The 20,990-nt window shown below is 38.2% G+C and overlaps 1 protein-coding gene across 1 annotated transcript in view; it reads right to left on the bottom strand.

Annotated features, from left to right (window-relative positions):
- Positions 1-2,704: 2,704 nt before the first annotated feature.
- The window catches only part of ric8b (RIC8 guanine nucleotide exchange factor B), a 43,390-nt gene continuing 25,104 nt past the window's right edge, over positions 2,705-20,990 (bottom strand). Inside the window, exons 9-10 of the mRNA XM_061924571.2 lie at positions 19,239-19,358; positions 2,705-5,306 (exon numbers count right to left, since the gene is read on the bottom strand). Of these exons, the coding sequence (XP_061780555.1) occupies positions 5,195-5,306; positions 19,239-19,358 (232 nt within the window). The 3' untranslated portion in view covers positions 2,705-5,194. The remainder of the gene's footprint in view (positions 5,307-19,238; positions 19,359-20,990) is intronic.

The following is a 20,990-nucleotide window of genomic DNA, read 5'->3' as shown; positions in this document are numbered from 1 at the left end:
CAAAATTGATTATTAATCTACTTGTTCATTTACTGTTAAGGACAAGTGGTACAAAATTGATTATTAATCTACTTGTTCATTTACTGTTAATATCTGCTTATTTTTTCTTTTAACATGTTCTATCTACACTTCTGTTAAAATGTAATAATCACTTATTCTTCTCTTCTTTGATACTTTACATTAGTTTTGGATGATACCACAAATTTAGGTATCGATCCGATACCAAGTAGTTACAGGATCATACATTGGTCATATTCAAAGTCCTCATGTGTCCAGGGACATATTTCCTGAGTTTATGAACCTATCAATTTTGAAAAAGAAAAAAAAAGATTTTGTGATGCTAAAAAAATGTTGACGTAATCATAGTAGTATCAACTAGATACGCTCCTGTACTTGGTATCATTACAGTGGATGTTAGGTGTAGATCCACCAATGGCATTTCTTTACATTGTGACGCCGGTGAGATACGGTGTGTAGTGAACCACGTTTAGCTATTCCTCATCCTCCAGTGATAACATCACTTGTAAGAAACTTACTTTATTTGTCCCCATGGAGGCCAGGATTAGTGATTTCGAAGTAGATAAAACACTGCACACTACGGCTGGACTTTAGCCATGTCTTAAAGCACCTCTTCCTGAGAACATTTCAGTGTTATAACTTCACCTTTATCTTTCCTTTGTATATTCTACCAGTTTCTCTTTGTCTTCAGAGGTCTGTTTAGTGTCTTAACCATTGGAATGTGAATGCATCCCCCACTTCTTTCCTTATCGGGGTTGCGAGAGGGAGAGGTGGGGGCTTTCTTTGTGTGCAAGAAGTTGGCTCTTCCGTTTGAATGTCAGATCAACTCGAGTAGCCGATATGAATGTATTGGTGTGGGCTGGTCTCCTGAAATTTCAGTAAAACTTGATAATATTCCTATTCTGTCTTGATGGTCCTTCTTACTCAGCATATATGTCATCGAAAGAACTTGGGATTGACCAGTAACTTAGATTCCCTGGGAGGAAGAGCTGGTCGACGCAACAATTTTTAAGCCAAAATGCGTCCGTTCTCCCTTTTCTGTCTACACACTGTGTCTGCTTGCAAGTACTGCGTGTGTGTGCGCTGCCGAACATGATCCTCTGCTCGTAAAAACCAGCAATGACACAACGTGAGGAGGGGTAGGGGACCCGTACTTTTTAGAGGCGGTATTGTCAGGCTTGCCCCTGACAGTTTGGTTGTGTTTTAGTTTTTCCTCTGTGTGTGTAGTATTTCCTGTCAGCGCTCTTGTTTTCGTTCTGTTTCCTGTTTGTCTCCCTGAGTGCTGTGTCCCCTCAGCTGTGGCTGATTGGCACCTGGCCACACCTGGTGTCAATCAGCCAGCTGCTATTTATACCTGCCCTACCCTCCAGTCACTGCTGGATTATTGTCATTGTCGATGTCACTACTACCTGTCATAATACTTGTCGTTGTAGCTCTGTCTACTTTTGTTCACTCTGCTCATGTCATAGTTCCTTCGTGTCACAGTAAGTGTTTTTGTTTCTTGTCGACAGTTAGCCTTTGTGCTATTTTAGTTCATAGCCAAGTTTGTTCTCCGCCTTTTGTTTGTACCCTTTTGTTTGTTTTTTTGCTATAGTATTAAATCATGTTTTCTCGCTCAATGCCTGCCGTCATCTCTGCATCTTGGGGTTCGTCACCAACACACTCTGACAGGTATAGTACCGAATATGATTCATTAGTATCGCGGTACTATACGTACAACCCTAATACAAAGTATTTTTTGCTTCATCCAAATAGACAACCTTTTAATTAAACACTTTATTGTACTTTTCCCCCCCTGGTGATAGCTTCACTACATAAAAATACAGTGACGATTACATTATGTCAAAGTGCAAAAGGAACACATTCTCCCCCCTGAAAAAAACATCAAGTACTTACCAAATAGAGCGCTAAATGACATGCAGTATGAACTGAAGGAGGAAGGAATGTAGAACAGTGTTTTAGGCCTTCAGTGGCCTTTGGATTCGGATTTGTATTATCCTCAAACTTCATGGCCTATAGTGTTTTGTGTTACTTCTATATCTTTTTTTTACAGCTGCACAGAGGAGGTGAGTTACTGTCAACATACCACAGTGATGCTGCTTGATTACAGAATACCATACCTTTGTCCCACTCATACCAAGACGTGGTGTGTACGCAATCTAGTATGGCTGAACGACGGTTGTTGAAGAAACGACTAACTTAGGAATGTGTCAAATAAAAAGGTGCAAAAGTGAGGCTTCGGCGGAGTCCTCCTATGAAGTCCGTCTTTAAAAACCGCTATGAGCCACGGCCAAGCCCGTGAGTGGGGTGGGGGGGACGGGACGCTAGCTGTGTTACACATTGCAGGGGCTGGACCCCCGCCCGGCTTGCACGAGTCACACTAAGCCTTGTGTAAATGTTGTCCTTGAGTGCGGAAATATGACTCAATCCACTCAGGATTGAATTCAAAGTGTCCCTACTAACCCACCAGTGCCTCCGTGGAAATGCCCCCTTCTACCTCAAAGAACTACTCACCCCCAAATCCTCCACACGACACCTCCGCTCCGGACAGGCTAACCTCCTCCAACCTCTGAGGACAAAGCTACGAACGTCTGTGGAACGCTCTACCTGACCACCTGAGGGCACCACAGACTGTGGATGCTTTTAAAAAAGGCTTAAAAACCCTTCTTTTTTTAAAAAAAAACTTCTTCTTTTTTTTTAAGATGTATGCATACTAGTTTTAGCTATTTGGCTGTTCTAGTTTTTATTTTTTTTATTTTTTTATTATCTTTTTTAATACACTGTAGCACTTTGAGGTTATTTACTCAATGTAAAGTGCTTTTTACAAATAAAATCTATTATTATTATTATCCTATAATCCTCAATTTCAGGACTAATCATAGCAATCTACAGAAACGATGTCGTTTCCCCATTGTGGGATAAATTAAAGTACCATATTTTTCGGACTATAAGTCGCAGTTTTTTTCAGTTTGGCCGGGGGTGCGACTTATGTGTGAAATTATTAACACATTAGCGTAAAATATCAAATAATATTATTCATCTCATTCACGTAAGAGACTAGACGTATAAGATTTCATGGGATTTAGCGATTAGGAGTGACAGATTGTTTGGTAAACGTATAGCATGTTCTATATATTATAGTTATTTGAATGACTCTTACCATAATATGTTACGTTAACATACCAGTTGGTTATTTATGCCTCATATAACGTACACTTATTCAGCCTGTTGTTCACTATTCTTTATTTATTTTAAATTGCCTTTCAAATGTCTATTCTTGGTGTTGGGTTTTATCAAATACATTTCCCCAAAAAATGTGACTTATACTCCAGTGCGACTTATATATGTTTTTTTCCTTCTTTATTATGCTTTTTCGGCCGGTGCGATTTATACTCCGGAGCGATTTATAGTCCGAAAAATATGGCATTTGGCTGTTCTAGTTTTTATTTATTTTTATTATCTTTTTATTTCTTTTAATACACTGTAGCACTTTGAGGTTATTTACTCAATGTAAAGTGCTTTTTACAAATAAAATCTATTATTATTATTATCCTATAATCCTCAATTTCAGGACTAATCATAGCAATCTACAGAAACGATGTCGTTTCCCCATTGTGGGATAAATTAAAGTACCATATTTTTCGGACTATAAGTCGCAGTTTTTTTCATAGTTTGCGACTTATACTCAGGAGCGACTTATGTGTGAAATAATTAACACATAACCATAAAATATCAAATAATATTATTTATCTCATTCACGTAAGAGTTCATGGGATTTAGCGATTAGGAGTGACAGATTGTTTGGTAAACGTATAGCATGTTCTATATGTTATAGTTATTTGAATGACTCTTACCATAATATGTTACGTTAACATACCAGTTGGTTATTTATGCCTCATATAACGTACACTTATTCAGCCTGTTGTTCACTATTCTTGATTTATTTTAAATTGCCTTTCAAATGTCTATTCTTGGTGTTGGCTTTTATCAAATACATTTCCCCAAAAAATGCGACTTATACTCCAGTGCGACTTATATATGTTTTTTTTCCTTCTTTATTATGCATTTTCGGCCGGTGCGACTTATACTCCGGAGCGACTTATACTCCGAAAAATACGGTATTTGGCTGTTCTAGTTTTTATTTATTTTATTTTTTTTATTATTATTTTTTTTTATTTCTTTTAATACACTGTAGCACTTTGAGGTTGTTTACTCAATGTAAAGTGCTTTTTACAAAATAAAATCTATTATTATTATTCCTTTGAAAAATCCTCAATTTCAGGACTAATTATAGCAATCTACAGAAACTATGTCGTTTCCCCTTTGTGGGATAAATTAAAGTATGTGCCCTCAGTGATGGCGGACACAGAACATTCCGTTGCTCCGTTTTGTGGAAAAAAGTGGGATATTTTGAAATGGGAAAAAATGTTAAGGCTATTGCCGGTTTTTCGGATTATAAGTTGCAGTTTTTTTCATAGACTTATACTCTGGAGCGACTTATGTGTGAAATTATTAACACATTACCGTAAAATATCAAATGATATTATTTATCTCATTCACGTAAGAGACTAGGCGTATATCTGCAATCGTCACACACACACACACGCACACGTCAACAAATAAAAATTTGGCGGGGGAGGGTCATGGCAGAAGTGCATTATGAAAAAAAAGATGCTACCTGCTACTACTTCCGTACCTATGAAAATTGATCATTTCAACATTGGCTTAGGTAACTTATAAAAACTGAGAAGGGCTGAACAAAAATGGCAGAGAAAGGAAATCATATACTGCAGGTTACAAGCTGGAAGTAGTGAAAATATGCAGCAGAAAGTAAATAAAATTTCCCCCAAAAATGCGACTTATACTCTAGTGCAACTTATATATGTTTTTTTCCTTCTTTTTTCTTTTTTCGGCCGGTGCGATTTATAATCCGAAAAATACGGTAAAATTGAGACTGGCGTTTGAGTCTTAAAACCAAGTGAGTGTCCGTTGAGAAATGCTGATGCAGGAGCAACATTTGGAAAGAGACCCTTGTTCGGCTCAACTGCGTCATCTAATTAAAAAAAAAAAAAACCACCTTGTCTGAAAGATCCAGCACTTGAAGTGTGACAAAGCTTTGGGGGTGTTTTCTCCCCCCGCCCCCCTCAAAATGTGGCCATGAAGCAAAGTGCTCTTACTAGTCAGAGTCCGAACCGGGGGAGTCCTCGTCATGCGGGACGCGGAGGGTTTCTTCGAGGGGCGCTAACGTGCCGTCTCGCTTGACGCCCATGGGACGGATCAAGCGCTGCCTGTGGACACAAACAATAAGTCAAAACAGGATGACAAAAACAGACTGTCGTTGAATCTCAGTAAAACTAAAACAATGCTATTTGGTAACAGTAGAAGAGAAAGTCAAACACAAATACAAATAGACGGAATAGAAATTTGTCTTCAGAGGTCTGTTTAGTGTCTTAACCATTGGAATGTGAGTGCATCCCCCACTTCTTTCCTTATCAGCGTTGCGAGAGGGAGAGGTGGGGGCTTTCTTTGTGTGCAAGAAGTTGGCTCTTCCGTTTGCATGTCAGATCAACTCGAGTAGCCGATATGAATGTATTGGTGTGGGCTGATCTCCTGAAATTTCAGTAAAACTTGATAATATTCCTATTCTGTCTTGATGGTCCTTCTTACTCAGCATATATGTCATCGAAAGAATTTGGGATTGACCAGTAACTTAGATTCCCTGGGAGGAAGAGCTGGTCGACGCAACAATTTTTAAGCCAAAATGCGTCCGTTCTCCCTTTTCTGTCTACACACTGTGTCTGCTTGCAAGTACTCCGTGTGTGCGCGCTGCCGAACATGATCCTCTGCTCGTAAAAACCAGCAATGACACAACGTGACGAGGGGTAGGGGACCCGTATTTTTTAGATGCGGTATTGTCAGGCTTGCCCCTGACAGTTTGGTTGTGTTTTAGTTTTTCCTCTGCGTGTGTAGTATTTCCTGTCAGCGCTCGTGTTTTGGTTCTGTTTGTCTCCCTGAGTGCTGTGTCCCCTCAGCTGTGGCTGATTGGCACCTGGCCACACCTGGTGTCAATCAGCCAGCTGCTATTTATACCTGCCCTGCCCTCCAGTCACTGCTGGATTATTGTCATTGTCGATGTCACTACTACCTGTCATAATACTTGTCGTTGTAGCTCTGTCTACTTTTGTTCACTCTGCTCATGTCATAGTTCCTTCGTGTCACAGTAAGTGTTTTTGTTTCTTGTCGACAGTTAGCCTTTGTGCTATTTTAGTTCATAGCCAAGTTTGTTCTCCGCCTTGTGCGCGCCTTTTGTTTGTTTTTTTGCTATAGTAATAAATCATGTTTTCTCACTCAATGCCTGCCGTCATCTCTGCATCTTGGGGTACAATGGTACAATGCTATTTGGTAACAGTTGAAGAGAAAGTCAAACACAAATACAAATAGACGGAATAGAAATTGAAAGAGTAAATGAAACCACATTTCTAGGTATGATTGATGATACATTGAACTGGAAATCTCATGTAAAAAAATATACAACATAAAGTAGCAAGAAACACGTCAATAATGAATAAAGCAAAACATGTTCTAGACCGGGGGTCAGCAACTTGCGGCTCTTTAGCGCCGCCCTAGTGGCTCTAGAGGCCAGCACCGTTTTGTCCTACTAATTTCAGCGATCCTCAAGCTCATAATAGTTTGTTTACATGTACAACTTTCTCCGATGCTGCCACATAAATACGTGTTTTATGCCACTCCTTCTTTGTCTCATTTTGTCCACCAAATGTTTTATGCTGTGCGTCAATGCACAAAGGTGAGCTTTGTTGATGTTATTGACATGCCTATCAGGTATATCTTGTCAATCCATGACTGCACGCTAATCGATGCTAACATGCTATTTAGGCTAGCTGTATGTACATATTGCATCAGTATACCTCGTTTGTATGTATATTTGAGCTCATTTATTTGATTTGTGTCCTCTGTCAATTGATATTTTGCATGTCTCATGAAACTGTATGAAATATTGGCTGCATTTCTCATAGTTGTTTGTGTGCCATGTTGTTCCAGACCACAGCAAACGTTACCCAGATTGCAAAGATTGTAATAAATCCATTAGAAGAAGCCAGCCTGCCGTTTCCTTCAACTTGGACACACATTTCTATACTTTTGGCCATTCTGAGCCAGTCATTTCCATAAGTTTTCTCATCCCAAGAGAAGCCTCCATTTTACTAATGATTTGCAATGTTGCAAAAATGTGTAGAATAAAAATTTAAATACAACATTTCTGTCAACGAAGATTTGCGTCAGCCTTTGATAGTCTTGGCTATGATAGCTAATTTAGACACTTACATTATGTGTTGCCTTCATTATAACGCTTATATAAGACTTTTAAAGTCAATTTGATAGTAGACTATGATAGCTAATTTAGACACTTACATCATGTGTTGCCTTCATTATAACGCTTATATAAGGCTTTTAATTTTTTGCGGCTCCAGACAGATTTTTTTTTTGTATTTTTGGTTAAATATGGCTATTACAACATTTTGGGTTGCCGACCCCTGTTCTCGACCAAAAATCACTTCATATTCTCTACTGATCACTAGTGTTACCATATCTGAGTTACTGTGTAGAAATATGGGTAAATAACTACAAAAGTACACTTCATTCATTAATGGTGTTACAAAAAAGATCAGTTAGAATAATACATAATGTTGGATATAGAGAACATACAAACACTTTATTTATTGAATCAAAAATACTGAAATTCCACGACTTAGTGAATTTGCAAACAGCTAAAATTATACACAAAGCAAACTATAACCTGCTAGCCAAGAATATACAACAATTCTTCTCAAAAAAAGAGGAGAAATATAATCTTAGAGAAAAATGTAACTTAAAACATTTGTACGCACATACAACACTTAAAGGGGAACATTATCACCAGACCTATGTAGGCGTCAATATATACCTTGATGTTGCAAAAAAAATACCATATATTTTTTTAACCGATTTCTAAATTCTAAATGGGTGAATTTTGGCGAATTAAATGCCTTTCTGATATTCGCTCTCGGGAAGCAATCCACCATTTTCTCAAACACCGAGTCAAATCAGCTCTGTTATTTTCCGTTTTTTCGACTGTTTTCCGTACCTTGGAGACATCATGCCTCGTCGGTGTGTTGTCGGAGGGTGTAACAACACGAACAGGGACGGATTCAAGTTGCACCAGTGGCCCAAAGATGCCAAAGTGGCAAGAAATTGGACGTTTGTTCCGCACGCTTTACCGACGAAAGCTATGCTACGACAGAGATGGCAAGAATGTGTGGATATCCTGCGACACTCAAAGCAGATGCATTTCCAACGATAAAGTCAAAGAAATCTGCCGCCAGACCCCCATTGAATCTGCCGGAGTGTGTGAGCAATTCAGGGACAAAGGCCCTCGGTAGCACGGCAAGCAATGGCGGCAGTTTGTTCCCGCAGACGAGCGAGCTAAACCCCCTATCGACCCTAGCTTCCCTGGCCTGCTGACATCAACTCCAAAACTGGACAGATCAGCTTTCAGGAAAAGAGCGCGGATGAGGGTATGTCTACAGAATATATTAATTGATGAAAATTGGGCTGTCTGCACTCTCAAAGTGCATGTTGTTGCCAAATGTATTTCATATGCTGTAAACCTAGTTTATAGTTGTTAGTTTTAATGCCAAACAAACACATACCAATCGTTGGTAAGAAGGCGATCCCCGAATTCGTCCTCGCTTTCTCCCGTGTCGCTGGCTGTCGTGTCGTTTTCGTCGCTTTCGCTTGGAAACGGTTCAAACCGATATGGCTCAATAGCTTCAGTTTCTTCTTCAATTTCGTTTTCGCTACCTGCCTCCACACTACAACCATCCGTTTCAATACATGCGTAATCTGTTGAATCGCTTAAGCCGCTGAAATCCGAGTCTGAATCCGAGCTAAAGTCGCTATAGCTTGCTGTTCTTTCCGCCATGTTTGTTTGTGTTGGCTTCACTATGTGACGTCACAGGAAAATGGACGGGTGTTTATAACGATGGTTAAAATCAGGCACTTTGAAGCTTTTTTTTAGGGATATTGCGTGATGGGTAAAATTTTGAAAAAAACTTCGAAAAATATAATAAGCCACTGGGAACTGATTTTTAATGGTTTTAACCATTCTGATATTGTGATAATGTTCCCCTTTAAGACCTTCAGTATATCAGTATGTGGAATTAAATTATGGAATGGACTAAGCAAAGAAATCAATGTACTAATATGATCCACTTCAAGAAACTCTTCAAACTTAAAGTGTTTACAAAGTACAAAGAAGAACAACCATGATAAACATTCTGAATTTATCTCATCCATCCATTCTTTCATTCTCAAAATAATCTTACTTATCTCATCATATGAAATTGAACTTACATCACCAATTATTATGTATTTATTTATTTTTATTGTGATTACTTATGGAGTGTATTGTGAAAAAATTGAGAACAGGAAGTGAACAAAATGTTTAGCAACTGTTATGTAAAAGAAAAGGGGTAGGATTAAATAAGCTCTGCATCTTCCTACTCCTTTTCGAACATGTTGAAAAGAGAAACTGGAAATTGTGATGTATCATGTTGTATGCTTGCATGTTCCAAATAAGAATAAACTCAATTTAACGATTCATTCATTCATAAAGTCGGTTTATTTCAAGCTAAAGTGCTTCCGGGAGCAGATGCTTTGCGTGACCGCAGCACCTCCTCCTCCGTGGACACTTGATCCAACCCCATCACCCGCTCGGACCCCTCCTCCCCTGTGGCAGTTTAATTACAGGATCAGCCCCAGGGATAATCTCCTCAAAGCCACGGCTGCCCCTTCATCCTAATCCAATTATACCTCCTGTGTGTGTGTGTTCTTCTACATCTACAGTACCCTTCTTGAGACATCAACAAGGAAAAGTACCTTCCATATGAAGAGGTGTGAACAAGTGATGACATAAATCATGGTCCCAATACAGAAAACCATTGCATCTAATAGAGAATGTCTCATTTGCACCCCCTGGTGGTGAAATCTATCAAAATGAGGGTGGTCCCAAAAAGGAGGGATTTTTCAAATTGACTGTGTGTCGCTTTTAAAAGTGCTCCCCCCCTCTGGCCAACATATGAATTAACAAGTGTGTGTAAAAATTGGAATTGCTCCCCCCTCTGGCCAACATAAGTAATAAGTAGAGATGTCCGATAATGACTTTTTTGCCGATATCCAATATTCCGATATTGCCCAACTCTTAATTACCGATTCCGATATCCACCGATACCGACTATGAGGAGGTTGGGGTGGGGGTAGGGGATAGCGGGTGGGGGGTGTATATTGTAGCGTCCCGGAAGAGTTAGTGCTGCAAGGGGTTCTGGGTATTTGAGTTTGAGTTTATTTGGAACATGCAAGCATACAACATGATACATCACAATTTATTTCTCTTTTCAACTTGTTCGAAAAGGAGTAAGAAGAAGTTGCTAACAGTAGCGGGGGGTGTATACTGTAGTGTCCCGGAAGAGTTAGTGCTGCAAGGGGTTCTGGGTATTTGTTCTGTTGTGTTTATGTTGTGTTACGGTGCGGGTGTTCTCCCGAAATGTGTTTGTCATTGTAGTTTGGTGTGGGTTCACAGTGTGGCGCATATTTGTAACAGTGTTAAAGTTGTTTATACGGCCACCCTCAGTGTGACCTGTATGGCTGTTGACCAAGTATGCTTTTGCATTCACTTAAGTATGCCTTGCATTCACTTAAGTGCCTCAAAACAACAGCTACAAAAACAATGAAGGCACACAGCTTCAGTCCAGAGTATACTAGAGCATACTTGCCAACCTTGAGACCTCTGAATTCGGGACATGGGGAGGTGGGCGGGGTTTGGTGGTAGCAGGGGGGTGTGTATTGTAGCGTCCCAAAAGAGTTAGTGCTGCAAGGGGTTCTGGGTATTTGTTCTGTTGTGTTTATGTTGTGTTACGGTGCGGATGTTCTCCCGAAATGTGTTTGTCATTCTTGTTTGGTGTGGGTTCACAGTGTGGCGCATATTTGTAACAGTGTTAAAGTTGTTTATACCAAAGACTATAAAAATGGGACCCATTACCTCCCTACTTGGCACTCAGCATCAAGGGTCGGAATTGGGGGTTAAATCACCAAAAATTATTCACGGGCGCGGCCACCGCTGCTGCTCACCGCATTAAGCATAATAATGTGTTAATTCCACGACTGTATATATCGGTATCGATTGATATCGGACGTGTATTTGTATTGAACCGTTTCGGTACGGGGGTTCCGGTTCGGTGCGGAGGTGTACCGAACGAGTTTCCACACGGACATATTAAGTAGCGTAACGCACGTTGTGTAAACAATGCACACCGAGGCACAACACACGACATGCTAGCAGCTAACGGGCTACGATAGACTGACCATACGTCCTCTTTTCACCGGACATGTCCTCTTTTGCGGAGCTGTCAGGGCGGAGTTTCTTAAATGCCTCAAATGTCCGGCATTTTGAGTTAGGGTTGCGTGTATTTTCAATGTACGTTCAGGGTTAAGAAGGGGTTAAAAACAAAACAAATTGTGCGTGCAGCAGCATTGGTGAGGGAGGGGCAGAGACAGAGAGAGAGAGAGAGTTATGATAAACGCGCATGCGTCGCCAGGCTCTGCTTTTTATCCATAGATTTATCACATTTATTTTTTTATTATCTATAGCAGGGGTGTCAAAAGTGTGCCCCGGAGGCCACAGTTAATGTTTTAAAGGCCCACGGCACATTCTAAAAATACTATTAAAATAAACAAAAACATAACAAAAGTGAAATAAAAAAGCTTAAATGTAATTTAGTAAAAGTTGGAACGTTGACTAATAAAACAAACTGTTTTTTTTTCTTTCAAACTGTCATTCCTCAAAACATAATATTGAATCAAAATCAATGTTATTATGAATTATTGACCTATCCAAGGTTCCCATTACCGTACTTCACATCAAATATTCCACTAAGAAATATATTTTTGGTGGAAGATTTTGCAAATTCGGTAAATAAATAACCCCAAAATGTAAATTTTGTTGTTTTCTGACTGTACCGATGTCATGTCTGTGTAATCATGTTTTGTTTTAAGTCATGTTTTGTTTAGTTTCTGGCTTTTCACTCCCTTGTCTTGTTTGCATGATTACCCATTAGTTTCACCTGTTCCACGTTTGGACTCATTGTGCACTCTTGTTTGTCACCATAGCAACCATTAGTTTTCACCTGTCACGTCACGCACCTGTTTCACGTTTTGAGTCACGCACCTGTTTTCATTAATCAGTGCTGTCAAGACTTGGTCTTGGGTGTTAGCTTTTCCGGGATGCAACGGAAAGTTGGCTCGGGCGAGACGGGAATGTAAGTAAATTTTTTATTTAAAGACTATAAATACAAAGAAAAGGATCAAACAAAAAGCGCGCACAGTGGCGGAGAATAAACTATGAAACCAAAAGACTATAGCAAAAAAGTACAAATGAAAAGCACGCACAGTGGCGGAGAACAAACTATGAAAAACAAAAAGACTATAAACATGGAACAAAAACTTACTTTGACAAGGGACATGAAGCAAGATCTTAGAGGATGAAGAGTGTACAGAAGCATAAATAAGGTGAGGTCGTCAGGACGAACAACAGAAAATGAAAAGCTTAAATAGCGCAGACATGATTAACGAAAACAGGTGCGTGACTCAAAACGTGAAACAGGTGCGTGACGTGACAGGTGAAAACTAATGGTTGCTATGGTGACAAACAAGAGTGCACAATGAGTCCAAACGTGGAACAGGTGAAACTAATGGGTAATCATGCAAACAAGACAAGGGAGTGAAAAGCCAGAAACTAAACAAAACATGACTTAAAACAAAACATGATTACACAGACATGACAACCGAAAATGAACCGAACCTTGACATCTAAACCCAGGGGTGCTCACACTTTTTCTGCAGACGAGCTACTTTTCAATTGATTAAGTCGTGGGGATCTACCTCATTCATATATATAATTTATATTTACTTATTTATGAAATATTTGCTTTTGTTAACAAGTTAAAGGTGTTTAATGATAATGCAAGCATGTTCAACACATGTAGTTAATATTGTTAATACATTAAAGGTGTTTAATGACAATACAAGTATGTTTAATACATATAGTTAATATTGTTAACAGGTTAAAGGTGTTTAAAGATAATGCAAGCATGTTTAACACATTTAGTTAATATTGTTAACAAGTTAAAGGTGGTTAAAAATAATACAAGCATGTTTAACACAAATAGTTAATATTGTTAACAACTTAAAGGTGGTTAAAGATAAAACAAGCATGTTTAACACATATAGTTAATATTGTTAACAACTTAAAGGTGGTTAAAGATAATACAAGCATGTTTAACACATATAGTTAATATTGTTAATACATTAAAGGTGTTTAATGATAATACAAGTATGTTTAATACATATAGTTAATATTGTTAACAAGTTAAAGGTGTTTAAAGATAATGCAAGCATGTTTAACACATATAGTTAATATTGTTAACAAGTTAAAGGTGGTTAAAAATAATACAAGCATGTTTAACACAAATAGTTAATATTGTTAACAACTTAAAGGTGGTTAAAGATAAAACAAGCATGTTTAACACATATAGTTAATTTTGTTAACAACTTAAAGGTGGTTAAAGATAATACAAGCATGTTTAACACATATAGTTAATATTGTTAACAACTTAAAGGTGGTTAAAGATAATACAAGCATGTTTAACACATATAGTTAATATTGTTAATACATTAAAGGTGTTTAATGATAATACAAGTATGTTTAATACATATACCGGTAGTTAATATTGTTAACAAGTTAAAGGTGTTTAAAGATAATGCAAGCATGTTTAACACATATACCGGTAGTTAATATTGTTAACAAGTTAAAGGTGGTTAAAAATAATACAAGCATGTTTAACACAAATAGTTAATATTGTTAACAACTTAAAGGTGGTTAAAGATAAAACAAGCATGTTTAACACATATAGTTAATTTTGTTAACAACTTAAAGGTGGTTAAAGATAAAACAAGCATGTTTAACACATATAGTTAATATTGTTAACAACTTAAAGGTGGTTAAAGATAATACAAGCATGTTTAACACATATAGATTCCTTTCTTTCATGAAGACAAGAATATAAGTTGGTGTATTACCTGATTCTGATGACTTGCATTGATTGGAATCAGACAGTGGTGCTGATAACGTCCGCATTTTCGAATGGAGGAGAAAAAAAGTCCTCCTTTCTGTCCAATACCACGTGAAAGTGGTTGGTTTTTGGCATCTTATTTGTCCAGCTTCCGTACTCCTTTGTATACACTTTACAAGAAATACATTGTCGGCAAACTCCGTAGCTTGCTAGCTTGTGCACGCCAGCTTTCTGAGACTCTTATTTTGTTAGCGCAACTGTGCAACTGTGCAGTCGGTCTTTGGAGTTTTGACGACAGGTACGGCGCCAGAGTCTGTTGAAATAAAGTGTTTCTCGCCTTCCAGTCGGTCATTTTAATGAGCTGGCAGCAGCCAGCGTCATCTCAGAAGACCCTCGGGTGCCGTGAATGTCAATCAAGTGACGAAAGTGACGTCATAGTGAAGATTTATGATCGCTCATTTTTAGGACTATTTTTTTAATGCCTGGCTGGTGATCGACTGACACACCCTCCGAGATCGACCGGTAGATCGCGATCGACGTAATGAGCACCCCTGTCTAAACCGAGGTACGTACCGAACCGAAATTTTTGTGTACCGTTACACCCCTAGCTGTAGCCCATTAGCTTGTGCGGGAGGTGTGTACCTAATCAACAGTCCTATGAAGCCTGACAAGAAGTGGATAGAGAACAAACAATATCTTTGTCCAATTAACAAGACGAGCACAAAGAAAGGCGGGCAGGTGTAATGGCTGGTTGGTGCACAGACTATGTGCTAATTGGACGCGCTGTAAAGCAGTTAGTAGACAACATTCTTTCAGCGCTCCGACTCGTCTCCTGAGAGTCGGTCTTTCCGGGAGTCATCACGCTGAGGATGAAAGGGAAAGGAATCTTCCTCTTAGGGGCGCACGTGCCTCATTACCGCAGCACCCTCCGACGACAATTGTTAGGCCTCCGTCCGCCCAAACCCGCCTTCATCCTTGTGTGGCCACTGATTGGCTGCTCAGACCGAGGAGAATAAAGTCAAGACATGTAAGGGGTAATTAAAATCATCATAAAAGACACCTGCGCTGACAGGTTTGCTCTGTCGGCCAATTAGGTGGAGCTTAATTATTGGCGCTGCTTTCATTTTACTCCCGCTGAATGCAGCCGTGTGCTGGAAGTCGAGCGGAGCCTAATTGAAGCGGAGAAGGTAAAATTCCTGCTCGGACGACTCGGTTGGCAAGGGGCAAAGCTTATTGGTGACTTTTGAATGCTAGCACAGGAAAGGTCAAGGCTAATACACAGCGAGGTGCCTCCGTGCTGGTCTTGTTAAAATGTTAGCAGAGTGATCAACAGCCTGTCTACATTTTAATAGAGTGGAACATCTAAAGTTGAAGTCCTTTCACCAAAATATTCGAGACATAGTTCTAGTAACACCAAACTAAGCTACAAAACCAGTCAAGTTGGCACGTTGTGTATTTCGTAAATAAAAACAGAATCCTTTTCAACTTATATTCAATTGAATAGACAAGATATTTCACGTTCACACTGAGAAACAACATTTTTTTTTGTACAAATAATCATTAACTTAGAATTTAATGGCAGCACATTGCAAAAAAGTTGCCACTGTGTTACATGGCCTTTCCTTTTAACCACACTCAGTAAACGTTTGGGAACTGAGGAGACATTTTTGAAGCTTTTCAGGTGGAATTGATTTTGATTTTTATTAAGGATCCTCATTAGCTGGTTGCCACAACAACCCACTAGTCTTCCTGGGGTCCACAAACTCAATACAATTACAAGTAAAAACCTACAATTATAACCAGAGGTGGGTAGTAACGCGCTACATTTACTCCGTTACATCTACTTGAGTAACTTTTGGGATAAATTGTACTTCTAAGAGTAGTTTTAATGCAACATACTTTTACTTTTACTTGAGTATATTTTTAGAGAAGAAACGCTACTTTTACTCCGCTACTTTTATCTACATTCAGCTCGCTACTCGCTACTAATTTTTATCGATCTGTTAATGCACGCTTTGTTTGTTTTGGTCTGTCAGACAGACCTTCATAGTGCCTGCGTTTCAACAAATACAGTCACTGGTGACGTTCACTCCGTTCCACCAATCAGATGCAGTCACTGGTGACGTTGGACCAATCAAACAGAGCCAGGGGTCACATGACCTGACTTAAACAAGTTGAAAAACTTATTGGGGTGTTACCATTTAGTGGTCAATTGTACGGAATATATACTGTACTGTGCAATCTACTAATAAAAGTTTCAATCAATCAATCAAAAGTGTGAAGGAAAAAAGACCCTTTTTTATTTCAACCGTACATCCCGTCAAAAGCCTAAAGACTGACTGTACAGTTCCTGTCTTCACAATAAAAGTGCCGCTCCATCGCGCCTGCGCTTTCAAAACAAGAGTCTCCGAAAGCCAGCGCAAACAAGCTAGCAAGCTACGGAGTTTGCCGCCAATGTATTTCTTGTAAAGTGTATAAAAACGAATATGGAAGCTGGACAAATAAGATGCCAAAAACCAACCACTTTCATGTGGTATTAGACAGAAAGGAGGAACTTTTTTTCTCCTCCATTTGAAAACGTGGACGCTATCATCACTACTGTCTGATTACAATCAATGTAAGTCATCAGAATCAGGTAATACACCAACTTATATTCTTGTCTTCATGAAAGAAAGGATTCTATATGTGTTAAACATGCATGTATATTCATTAAAACACCTTTAACATGTAAACAAAAACGGCAAAATAAATAAATATAAATTATATACTGTATATATATATATATATATATATATATATATATATATATATATATATATATATATATATGTATATATATATAAATGTGTGTGTATATATATATAAATGTGTGTGTATATATATATATATATATATATATATATATATATATATATATGTGTGTGTGTATATATATATATGATATGTGTGTGTATGTTACTCATCAGTTACTCAGTACTTGAGTAGTTTTTTCACAACATACTTTTTACTTTTACTCAAGTAAATATTTGGGTGACTACTCCTTACTTTTACTTGAGTAATAAATCTCTAAAGTAACAGTACTCTTACTTGAGTACAATTTCTGGCTACTCTACCCACCTCTGATTATAACTACACAATACAGAAACAAATACAAATCACCAACAAGCAAACAATTTACAGTCTCAGAATATTAATTACCATGTAAATATAACTACACAAGCCCTGCGATGAGGTGGCAACTTGTCCAGGGTGTACCCCGCCTTCCTCCCGATTGTACCTGAGATAGGCTCCAGCGCCCCCCGAAGGGAATAAGCGGTAGAAAATGGATGGATGGATATAACTACACAATAGAAAACCAAACAAAAATCATCAACAAGCAAACTAATTTACAGACTCAGATAGAATATTAGTTTCCTTTTAAAAACCTGTTTACTTTCAATTATTTCCCATTCTTGCTTGATGTACAGCTTAATTTGTTCCACAGTCTGTTGTGGTATTTTAGGCTTCATATTGCGCCACACATTTTCAATGGGAGACAGGTCTGGACTACAGGCAGGCCAGTCTTTTACTATGAAGCCACGCTGTTGTAACACGTGGCTTGGCATTGTCTTGCTGAAATAAGCAGGGGCGTCCATGATAACGTTGCTTGGATGGCAACATATGTTCAGCATTAATGGTGCCTTCACACATGTGTAAGTTACCCATGCCTTGGGCACTAATACACCCCCATACCATTACACAGGTTGGCTTTTCAACTTTGCGCCTAGAACATGCCGGGTGGTTCTTTTCCTCTTTGGTCTGGAGGACACGACGTCCAAAGTTTCCAAAAACAATTTGAAGTGTGGACTCATCAGACCACAGAACACTTTTCCACTTTGCATCAGTCCATCTTAGATGAGCTCGGGCCCAGCAAAGCCGGCGGCCTTTCTGGGTGTTGTTGATAAATGGCTTTGGCTTTGCATAGTAGAGTTTTAACTTGCACTTACAGATGTAGCGACAAACTGTAGTTACTGACAGTGGTTTTCTTAAGTGTTCCTGAGCTCATGTGGTGATATCCTTTACACACTGCTGTCGCTTTTTGATGCAGTACCGCCTGAGGGATCGAAGGTCACGAGCATTCAATGTAAGGTGCAGTGATTTCTCCAGATTCTCTGAACCCTTTGATGATATTACAGACCGTAGATGGTGAAATCCCTAAATTCCTTGCAATAGCTGGTTGAGAAATGTTGTTCAACAATTTGCTCAGGCATTTGTTGACAAAGTGGTGACCCTCGCCCCGTCCTTGTTTGTGAATGACTGAGCATTTCATGGAAGCTGCTTTTATACCCAATCATGACACCCACCTGTTCCCAATTAGCCTGTTCACCTGTGGGATGTTCATTCCTCAACTTTCTCACTCTTTTTTACCACTTGTGCCAGCTTTTTTGAAACATGTTGCAGGCGTCAAATTCCAAATGAGCTAATATTTGCAAAAAATAATGTTTACCGGTTTGAACGTTAAGTATCTTGTCTTTGCAGTCTATTCAATTAAATATAAGTTGAAAAGGATTTGCAAATCATTGTATTCTGTTTTTATTTACCATTTACACAACGTGACAACTTCACTGCTTTTGGGGTTTGTAAATGGAAGCCCACTTAACTCAACTTTTTCAGGGGATGCTTGAAAAACTCTTAATTTCTATGCGTTTTGGCCTCTTGTCCACATGCAAATGTATACTTTTGTCCTTAAAAGCACACTTTTTGTCTTCAGTGTGTGCATGCAGACCAGGGATGTGAAACATGCGGAATAGGTTTGCTAAGTGTAAAAAAAAGTGCATTTTTAAATGACAGATACTGTTGTTCTCATTGTGTCCACTGGATGTCACAATAGCAATTTTGTTAGGCAAGTAAACTGTTTATACGGGGCTGAGAAAGCAAGAGGTACCGTATTTTCCGGACTATAAGGCGTTTTTTTCCTCAAAACTCGACAGTGCGCCTGATGTAAGGAATAAGTTTGGTTGAAAATACGGTAGTATTACACGTTGGCTAAAGAGTCCTTACCCTGACAACTTGTTCAGCAATGTGGCAAGCTTCTCGGCTTCGTACTCCTTCTGCTCCTCGGTCATCTCCTCCATGGGGTTGGGCATGGGCTCCTCCACGTGACCAGTGATGGGGTTGATGCTGGGAGGAGAAGGTTAGTTAGAAAGACATTCTGCTATGAAATAATAATAATAACGTATTAGATTTATTTAGCGCTTTCCTAGACACTGAAAGCGCTTTACCGTGAGAACTGAGAACTAAGAACTCATTATTCACATTAGCGGTGGTAAGCTATATTCGTAGCCACAGCTGCTCTGGAGCAAAACTGACAGAAACGTGGCGGCCAATTTACGTCACCAGTCTCTCCGACCACCACCACACGTTCATTCACATTCATACACCGGTGAGTGGCGCCGGATGCAAGGTAAGGAAGTGTCTTGTCCAAGGACACAACGGCAGTGAATAGGATAGCGGAAGTTGGATTGGTACCAGGTATCCCGTTAAGTTTCTGGATGGCTGTGCTTTCATCTGAGCCACTTTGCCCGTAGGCAAATAAAATAATAATGCACATTTTATATATAGACAGTAATAATAGAGGTGGACATCTTTGGGGCTTCTCTTGGCTGCTATAATACAACTTATAAGTGTAGTGTTGGCCTATATATATGTGTGTGTATATATATATATATATATACATATATGTGTGTGTGTGGGTGTGTGTGTATATATATATATATATATATATATATATATATATATATATATATACACACACACACACATATATACATACATATATACATATACACATATGTATGTATGTATGTATGTATATATATATATATATATATACACATATACATATACACATATATATATATATATATATATATATATATATGTGTATATGTATATGTATATATATATATACATACATACATATATGTGTATATGTATGTATATATGTGTGTGTGTGGGTGTATATATATGTATATATATATATATATATATATATATACACACACACACACACACACACATATATATATATATATATATATATATATATATATATATATATATATATATATATATATATATATATATATATATATACACATGAGGTGGCGACTTGTCCAGGGTGTACCCTGCCTTCCGCCCGATTGTAGCTGAGATAGGCTCCAGCGCCCCCCGCGACCCCGAAGGGAATAAGAGGTAGAAAATGGATGGATGGATATACATATGTGTGTGTGTATATATATATTTTTTTTTATTTTTTATTTTTATTATTTAACATTTTATTTAAAGAAATCATTATTTAATAAAAAAATAGAGCAATCCCAAATCCAACCCAAGCCCAGCTTTACAATATATACTTAGGACTGAAACTTACCAAGCAATTGAAAAGACAGAGAAATACTTTACTTATAAAATAGAATACTACAAAATAAGCAAAAAAATAAAATAAATATAAGCATCAATAATAAAAGTAATATCAGTAATAATTGTTTAAATGTTTTTAATCCAAAAATTGATTATTAAAAAATTGCAAGCATTTTTTTATAATAAAATATCTTCTTTTCTTCAATTGATTCTCAAAAAGTATGAATCTATTTAGAATCGGAATAAATTGAAATTACTATTTGGATGAAAATGTAATTCTTTTGGGCATCTCTATTGGATAACATGAACATTTTTTAGCTCTTGTGCAGCTCACTAAGCGTACCAAATGATGCAGTGCAGTTGTTCACAATAATAAACGTATTGTTCAAA

The sequence above is a fragment of the Nerophis lumbriciformis genome, linkage group LG29 (assembly GCF_033978685.3).
Source record: "Nerophis lumbriciformis linkage group LG29, RoL_Nlum_v2.1, whole genome shotgun sequence".
NCBI lineage: Eukaryota > Metazoa > Chordata > Actinopteri > Syngnathiformes > Syngnathidae > Nerophis > Nerophis lumbriciformis.
This window is presented reverse-complemented; position numbering and strand designations above follow the sequence as displayed.